Source organism: Alosa alosa, chromosome 13 (assembly GCF_017589495.1).
Source record: "Alosa alosa isolate M-15738 ecotype Scorff River chromosome 13, AALO_Geno_1.1, whole genome shotgun sequence".
NCBI lineage: Eukaryota > Metazoa > Chordata > Actinopteri > Clupeiformes > Clupeidae > Alosa > Alosa alosa.
Window position 1 is genome coordinate 3124028 of NC_063201.1, and position 9589 is coordinate 3133616.

A 9589-nucleotide genomic window follows, 5' to 3' on the forward strand; every position below is an offset into this window, starting at 1 on the left:
TCATATCAAGGGTATGTAAAACTTTTGATTAGACTCTTAGGTGATTTCAGTTATTGTTTAAAAAGGGCTCAAACAATTATGTGATAATCAATGGCTTCAGAACTGGCCAGTATTTCATCAATTCTGCCTGGGTACAACTGCATCTGCATGTCATGTCACCCCATACCCTGTTGGAATCAGTTGGAAAGAGTGATGCCACTCTGATCCTGAATGGAAAAACAAGTCCATGTGAAACCTGGGAAAACATCAACCCCTGTGTGTAATGTTTGAAGACTTGACCTGACAATTTCACTGTTACTTAGTAATCAATGAGTGGAGTGTCTCATGATTATAATGTACAGAAAGGATTTTTCCTCTGTTTTCCCTGGTTTGAGCGACAATTGCCTTCACTTTTCTTTAGTTGAAAACATCTTACGTCATTTTGGAATTTCAGTTAATAGAAATGCCCAGTGTAATTATTCTGGATGTGTTGACCAGTTTGGTCAGTCAGTTCTAAAGACTGTGCTGTGGGATCCCAGAGTTGCTGAGTCACTCGTCTCTTTTGCTCTAAAGTTCTTTGTCATCTGGATTGTTAATGCAGAAAAGATAATTAAATAGTCTGTTGATCTTACACCTGAAAATCAATGACAACAAAATCACAACTTTTGCTGTGTTTTGTGAACAGGTAGTGTGAAAACTTAACTTATACATCATGAAAATCAATATTCTCATTGCTGACCTTATTTGGCCTGGAACAAAGAGCCTAGACAGAAATAGGTGAAAGAAACCCACCAGGGAGAGATATTATGAAAAGTAGATGTTAAGTCAATTATTCATCTGTTGCTAACCTCACTTGTTATACAATAAAGAACTGAGTATAGACACACAGTGATGCAGGAGAGTTGTTGCACAACATCACTAGATCATTCTTCTGGGAAACAGAGGCAGGTATTGCTATCAAGGTAAGTGCTCCCTCAGTCTCTTTTGAAAGTAAACTTGAACCCAAAGAGAAAATGTCGGCTTTTTCTCAAAAAGTGTTCTTCAGTCTTTGACCTCCTCACACCACCATTGTCTTCACCATCATCCTGTGTGCAGGAGACTGCCTCTAAAAAAATAATGATGAATTATGGGTATTCTTTTCTCTTTCTCTTGCTCTCTCTTTCCCCTATAGTATGGAGGCTGCTATCAGTGTGTTGGTATCCCAGTTCAAGGTGTTTGCTGGGAAGGACGGATCCTCAGACACGCTAAGTCGTGATGAGTTCCACAGCCTGGTGGCTTCCCAGCTGCCCAACTTTGTCAAGGTATTGATGGGTTATGTAGTTCAGTACAGAGCTAACAGGCCCATATTACAGTGTCTAGGTGTATATTTGAACTACAAAGTTGTAATCCTGTAATGTAGTCCTGTAATGTTACAACATTTTTGTGTGTTCTGAGTCTAAATTATTACAAAATGCATTTCTTGGCCATAAATGTCATAGGCTACACGAGAATGACACCATTTTATAATATAGCCCATGTTGTGCTGCTTGGCGGCTTGCTTGGCCGTGTCCGCCATCTGTGTTTGCATGTGTGAATGGGTGAATGTGAAGCATTACTCTGTAAAGCTCTTTAAATGCTCAGAAGAGGAGAAAAGCACAAAAGCACAAAGAAAAATCCATTTACCATGTGCTGCTCTAACAGTTTACAAAGTAATGCAGAAAAAATATCTGTAAATGTATGAGTTGAGGGAATCCTATTTCATATTCTGACAATAGTCCACCCAAAGCAGTATCTGAAAAGGCGAGAAATGCAGCAGTTTTCTGCAGTGCTGCTTTGCATCCACAAGAGGGCAACATTGACAAAGTCAGTCAAAAGAAAACATAATGTCTGAATTTTGGGTGGGCAACATAATAGGTCAAATTGGATCAAAATTGACATAAACACAAAACACAAACACAAAACTACAAAAAGCTACTACCTAGCTCGAGTTTCTGCAGGATGGGCAGTATTTCTGATACATGTATTTCAAATACAAAATAGTATTTTGTCATTTGTATTTTATTTTGTTGAAGAAAAGAGCTTTGTATTTTATAGCAAAGTATAGGTGTCCTACTTTTGGTGATGTGATGACATCATAAAAGTGCAGAACAATCAATATATTCTCTGACTGATGCTGACTTAGTAATTCGCCCAGACTTGTTGTGATCATAATATTGAGATTCAGGAAGATTCAGGAAGATGATCCAGTGCAAGATGAGTAACTTGTAAGTTGCTTACACACCCTCTCATAGAGGGAATATACTCCCTCTCATAACCTCAAGTTTCTTGAGAACTTTAGTCTTCCAATCGGAACACATGGAACCGGTTATGTGGCATGCATTAATGATTTCAGAGACTTGGCTCCACTTTGTACAGCTTGACAAGTTTGGTTGTGACTTTTTGAGTGCATCTCTGATACAGTATTTACAGTATTTGATTCTATTTTAAAATACATTTTGATGTATTTTTGTCCATCCCTGCCAACAGCTAGAGCAGGTAGCTACACTGCTCCACTCTGGGGGCTTAGCCCACCCTGACCCCTGACCCCTGCCTAGAGCTGGCCCTGCACCCCCTGGTCCTAGAGCCCACCCTGACCCCTGCCTAGAGCTGGCCCTGCACCCCCTGGTCAAGCACTCCTAGAGCCCATGTTACGCTTGTCCTTAGCACCCTAGTAGGCCACAGTTATTGTTACAATCCCCTGAGCTTCTAAATTGAAGGGAAATGTCTACAAAACACAGGTCACAAGCTCTACTGTATGCATCCCAACCCACACCTGTTCCCTGTTCCTGTGTGTGGTATGCGCTACTGTATGCATCCCAACCCACACCTGTCCCCTGTTCCCGCGTGTGGTATGCGCTACGAGGAGCACGATGAGAGTAACGGAGAGGAAGTCATCGTCACAGTCACAGAAAAGTGAAGCCGAACGCTAGCCCTGTCCAGCATGTCCAGCTCCCCTGCCAATAGTGTAATTAACTTGGCTTAAGTATACAAAGGACATCCAATCTAGGTCTTAAACATTTATAAGGGCAGTAGTTGAGGGAGAATACCCTAGCCTGTCAGGAATTGTGCCATCTATTATTTTAATGCTAACTATGGTCATGTTATTGTGGTTTGGACGAATGTCCGTTAAAGCCAAGTTATGAGTAGTAATTGGTTAATATATATATATATATATATATATATATATATATATATATATATATATTAGAAAAACGCCAAAAAAAATTGGAAAATTACTATTTCTAATCTATCTGTTTGTTACTTCATATTTAAAATATACTGAAATAACTCAAACTCATATACAAAATATACTGAAATAAATCAAAACAACAAATATCAAAACACGGTTAACATGAACACAATAAAACATAAATAGAAACTCACCAAGCATGTTACTTATGACAAAGCCACAAACGCCAAGTGCGTAGTGGTACTTTAACACAAAACATTCTGATTAGGCTGACACCTACACCTGTGTCATCCATTTAAAATGCAGCAAAGTGAGTGACCTAATTTGCACTATCCTGTTTGAACTAGTCACGTGATTTAGAAAAACCAGCACAGCATAACTTTAATTGCAGTAATGACTGACAGCTCATGACAGTGGATAAAGCGATGCACACAGGAGCCTTTCATACAGACACGCTGTAATTGTTCAGATCTTACACGAGAGTTTCACCCGGCAAAAGGCAACCGCGAACAAGTTTAGACAAGCGCTAATGGAGCTTCTCCCCGCTTTCATTTCCCCAGAATGCCAGCAACCCTGCGGCCGTTGACAAACTCATGGGCTCATTGGATGAGAACAAGGACGGGGAGCTGACTTTCATGGAGTTCTGGCATCTTATTGGCACATTGGCCATCCAGCATGGAGGATTCAGCCAATAGTCAAGACACAAATGGGTTCTCATGATTCAATGTTGTGTTGTGTGCTCATCAGGGCTGCAGTGTATGTTGACATTAAATGATCAAGCGACAAATCAAATAATTTTGAACACTCTCTCTTTTAGTTGTACCATGTTCATAGTACAGCATTATACATCTGATGTAAACAACTGAACAGCTCCATATACAGTACAGAAAGAACACAGTGGCTCTGTTTGATTCCGTCTTGCTCTATGCAATTCCCTCATTTGCTTTGTGTTCCCATTGCTTCGCTCTGCTTCTCCGACCAGTCTGTTCCATCCCGCTGGTGGGACGCTATAATTATGCCTGTTCACAATGCCAATGTCTCGCTCTCTCTCTCTCTCACACACACACACACTCTGTCTCTCTCTCTCTCACACACACACACACACACACACACAAACACACACTCTCTCTCTCTCATTTGAAGGAAAACTGGATGATATGTTTGTTTTGCATTATGTTGATGTTGTTGTGTGAACTCCTCTACAGAAAGAAGTGTTTCAGCAATCTTAAATTCAAACACTCTCAAACAAAACTCTTACAGTTTGAATAATAAACAGTCACATCACATTAATGTTGTCTGTCTGTTTTACTGATGTGTACTTTCTCAGAGGATTTTTATTCCATAATATATCTCTTATGCCTATCATGTGTTTCAAGCGATGCTGTTGTGTGTGCTGTTTCTTGTTGTGTTGTGTGTGCTGTTTCTTGTTGTGTTGTGTGTGCCATGTGTTGTGTGTGCTGTTTCTTGTTGTGTTCTGGGCCCAGGCTCAGGTCAGGCCGCCGGGCTCAGGTCAGGTCAGGTCAGGCTTCCATGTGGTCAGGCCTTCAGGCTTCATGGTCAGGCTCAGGTCAGGCTCAGCTACCGACAAACAGGTCAGGGTCAGGTACCACAGTGTTCAGGTCGGTCAGGCAAACAGGGCTTCCAGGCAGGCCAAAACAGGTCAGGTCAGGCTTGTGGCCACCACACGTAACAGGGTCAGGTCAGGCGCCCACCTGGTCAGGGTCAGGTGGCGCAATACAACAGGTTTGTCGGGTCAGGTGCCTACGTGTCAGGTTTGTACCGCACCACTGCGCCCAGGGCTCAGTGTAAAATGCCATGCGGTCAGGTTTCAGGTCAGGTCAGGCGGCAGTCACAGTCAGGTCAGGTCAGGTCAGGCGCGTCACGGCTCAGGTCAGGTCAGGTACGCCTGGCTGCGTCGAAGCTTCAGGGTCAGGTCAGGGCGCGCCCACGTGGTCAGGTCAGGCTGGTGGCCTGCGCGTGTGTGCCATGTGTTGTGTTGTGTTGTGCGTGCCATGTGTTGTGTTTGTTGCCATGTGTTGTGTTGTGTGTGCCATGTGTTGTGTTGTGTTGTGTTGTGTTGCCATGTGTTGTGTTGTGTTGTGTTGTGTTGCCATGTGTTGTGTTGTGTTGTGTGCCATGTGTTGTGTTGTGTTGTGTTGTGTTGTGTTGTGTTGTGTTGTGTGCCATGTGTTGTGTTGTGTTGTGTGTGCCATGTGTTGTGTTGTGTTGTGTGTGCCATGTGTTGTGTTGTGTTGTGTTGTGTTGTGTTGTGTTGTGTTGTGTTGTGTGTGCCATGTGTTGTGTTGTGTTGTGTTGTGTTGTGTTGTGTTGTGTTGTGTGCCATGTGTTGTGTTGTGCCATGTGTTGTGTTGTGTTGTGTTGTGTTGTGTTGTGTTGTGTTGTGTTATTGACATTGTGTTTCTTGTTTTCATGTGTTGCCGTGTTGTGTTTGTTGTCTTTTCCATGGATTGCCTCGGGTGTGTGGTGGCCTGTGTGTGGTATCCTGTGTGTGGTGGCCTGTGTGTGGTGGCCTGTGTGTGGTGGCCTGTGTGTGGTATCCTGTGTGTGGTATCCTGTGTGTGGTGGCCTGTGTGTGGTATCCGGAAGTGTACAATGTCATGTTTTTTCTTTCCCCCTCTCTGAACTCCGCCAACTCCCCTCCTTCTTCTCATCGGCCAGTCACGCCCTATGATTTATAAGAGTGTGTCATGCAAAAGTTTTGTTTTGTTTCGTTTCATCACAAGCTGAACTTTTACACCACGACAGAGCATTAACAGCAGGGAAAATCAGTATGGGTACGTTTGTCTCTTCCTAGTCATAGGTTTTAATATTTACAGTTTTGGAAAAGTATGAATTTGGATATGGATTTTTGTTATGGATATAATTTTTTTGGGATATGCTATTTTAGGAAATATTGGAGACATGCTATGCACAAAGATTCATTGGCAAATTTAGGTCTAATTTGGTTCATTTGCTGAAATGACTGAAACATTGTGAAAAGTGTGTCAGTTTTGGAGATCAATCCGCTCGTTCTCCAGTAAATAATTAATTCTTTACGAGCAGTTGTAATGTTATTACTTAGCCCAGGGGATAACAGGTATCCGGTTCTCTGCAGAGGTAACCTTATCCGTAATCTCTTTACACTTCAGGGTGAAATGAGAGACCTCCTGTTTACTTATTCACTGCCTTTTTGCCTGCGTCAGATGCCATGTAGACCCCTCTACAAACTTAGCGGATTAGACCAACTTAACCAAAGAAGGGATATGCTACCAGACAAGGGATATGAAAGCGTTGCTTTTGTCAAGCCATCGCCCAGTTAGAGGTGTGGGGGGTGTCGACCACAAGTCATCTGGGAGTTCCAAGGTGAAAGATCAGACTTCCCTCGCCATCATGTTGTCTATCAGTGATGGCACGACGGGATGTCAGCCTTTTGGACTCTGGTTTGGTTTTAATTATAAATGCTGCAATAAGCCTTCTCTGGTGTTGAATGGTGACCCAGGGTTACTTAATGTCTTGTTCCTTGCAGCGCCAAACCAATGACAGGTACCCGGCGGGGTTTGTCAGGGTTTTGATTCACACCTATGGCACCTGGCTGCGGTCCGCCCTGGTGTCTGACCCATGTGTGTGCACGCACGTTTTGTTGTACTGTATTATTTGTGTGTACTGTATTGTGTTTGTTTGTGTGTGTGTGTTTGTATGTGTTTGTTTGTGTGTGTGTGTGTGTATGCATGTGTGTGTGTAGTTAAGACTGTAAGACTGTCAATAGTTGACTGTGAAACCGGTTCTTCATGCATCATTAAAATAATTGCCAGACTGATCCACCCCTGCTGTCAGGTTAAGACCTGTGTCAACACAGCACTCACTTGCTTGGGTTATCATAGAGAGTGGACTTGGGTTATCATAAAGAGTGGACTTGGGTTATCATAGAGAGTGGACTTGGGTTATCATAGAGAGTGGACTTGGCTTACACCCATCTTTCTGTCTGTCTATCTATCTATCTATCTATCTATCTATCTATCTATCTGTCTATTACAGCATAACCAAAGAAAAAGAGAGAGAGAGAGAGAGAGAAGAGCAATAGACCAGAGACCAAACACTAAGATCTGCTCATCATTTTGTATTTTGTATCGGCAGCTTATTGAATGCTCTACAGAAAACCCAAATGACATTAATAAAGGTCACTTGCAATGTTTTGAATCCCAATTTATTTATGGTAAAACGTTGAAACAATTGCAAACTAATGTGCCTGCAGAAAATATATTCCACTGCATCTAAAATTCTGACCAAGCTGCTGGAATTACGCTTTTACCATAACACTTTCTCCTATCTGATTTCTGCCTACAATGCTGAAGACTTGAAGACGTGATGGTTTCTTTAATTAAACTTGCAATTAGTTAAGCTTGTAAACCTCATTAGGTAGAAATAGGGATCTACTGTAACTATGGCTTCAATCACTGTCTACCTGTGTAATTGCTTTGGTACATGGCATGCATATGCCAAATACATATACGTCATATTTACTGCTAAGGGGGACTACTGCAGCTGTTGTGGTATGAGATGGATGTGCACTGTCCCATCACAATGTCTATTTGTTGACGGTCACACGCAGCTAGTGACTCCTAAGGGGTCATGCATCACCTTCCTCTCCTCCTGTTTCTTTTCCCTGTCCTCTTTGTAACCACCCCCCCCCCAACACACACACACACACACACACACATAGTAACACACACGCCTCCACCTCAGGTCGGATGCTGCTAATTAGGGGACAGCTCTTTTCGGGGGTGTCGTTTGCACACAAAGGGCCGTTCCCTCATGAAATAGTCATAAGAGGGATGACAGCCTACTCATAGAGGAAAACAGCATCTGCCTGCTTACACAAAGACTCTTAAGAATGGTTGGAGAAACAGTCTTCACTACTAAAGTAACACAATGTAGGGATACCGCTTTTTGGGTGCACATTTTGCAACAAGGACGTACCAAATTCGTCAAAAAGCGAAAAGATAGACATGCTCCTATCTGCAACAATGTTACAAAGTACAGCCCGCATCAGCAATTGCAGATACTCCATTTTTTGGGGGCATGATTTTAGAAATGACCCCAGTGTGTGGTATTGTAGCTGCGTTTTTTTTCCACATACCAACAGAACTCAGTGACATTGAGAAACAGAGATCTATGTGTTCAAAGGAGAAGTCCGGCGAGTTTTCACATAGAGCTCCGTTTCTCGGGGTCACAGAGTTCTGTCGGTACAAAACTAAATACAAACAATCAATCTTACCTAGCTCTAGTTGTTACAACCAGCAGCTAAAGCAGCCAGGCAGCTACAGCACTACACTCTGGGGGCATGTACAGTATATGGCAGCTACAGCACTACACTCTGGGGGCATGTATATGGCAGCTACAGCACTACACTCTGTGGGCATGTATATATATGACTAAAGTGACTTACATATGTCAGCTATATTACAAGGGATCACATTATCCCTGGAGCAACTTGGGGTTAAGTGCCTTGCTTAAGGGCACAACTGTGGAAGCCGAGAATTGAACCGACAACTTTCAGGCTACTGCACGCTAGCCCAGCTCCTTAACCACTACACTACCACCGCCCTATGTATATGCCAGCTACAGCACTACACTCTGGGGGCATGAACATGGGACAGCTACAGCACTACACTATGGGGGGCATGTATGGCAGCTACAGCACTACACTCTGTATATGGGGGCTCACGGACATGACCCCACACTGTAGCGCAGTAGCTGCCCGGCTGCTTTAGCTGCTGGTTGTAACAACTCAAGCTAGGTAAAACCGATGTTTTTGGGGGGGTTTCGTGCCGACAGTACTTGATGACAGGGGCGTCACTAAACCTAGAGCTTCACTGGGGCACAAGCCCCTGCTCGATGACCTCCAGAAAAGGACATCTACGTGAAAACTCTGGATTTCTCCTTTAACTATGAGCCACTAAAAGAATAATGTGCAGCCTTTCTCTCTAATATCACACATTAGGCCTACAGTCTTGTGGAATACAAACTCTTCAATTACAGTAGTTAATAAATGAGTAAATAGCAATGCAAACATTAATCATTGTTTACAGGGGTTATTTTGTTTCAACTTTACATAACATCTCAAAAGTTCCATCCATTTAATTTTAAAATCCATTTAATTAGTGTGTGTGTATGTGCGTGAGATTGTGTGTGAGTGTGTGTATGTATGTGTGTGTGTGTGTGTATGTGCATGAGTTTGTGTGTGTGTGAGTGTGTGTATGTGTGTGTGTATGTGTGTGTGTGCTATGTGTCCCCGAAGTGCCCCTGTATTTTCTTTCTGTCTGTGGATTAGTTTGTGAAATGTCAGTGGACGGAAATCCAAATCACTCTATCAATTATTTGGTAGGCCTACTGACTAATATT

At 42.8% G+C, this 9589-nt stretch overlaps 1 protein-coding gene across 1 annotated transcript; it reads left to right on the forward strand.

Moving 5' to 3' along the window:
* The first annotated feature begins 853 nt into the window (after positions 1-853).
* Positions 854-4473, forward strand: LOC125306492 (protein S100-A11-like). The gene is made up of 3 exons (XM_048261910.1): positions 854-941; positions 1151-1280; positions 3748-4473. Exons 1-3 carry the CDS (start codon positions 871-873, stop codon positions 3880-3882), a joined length of 336 nt encoding a protein of 111 aa, XP_048117867.1. The 5' UTR covers positions 854-870; the 3' UTR covers positions 3883-4473.
* The last annotated feature ends 5116 nt before the right edge of the window (positions 4474-9589 follow it).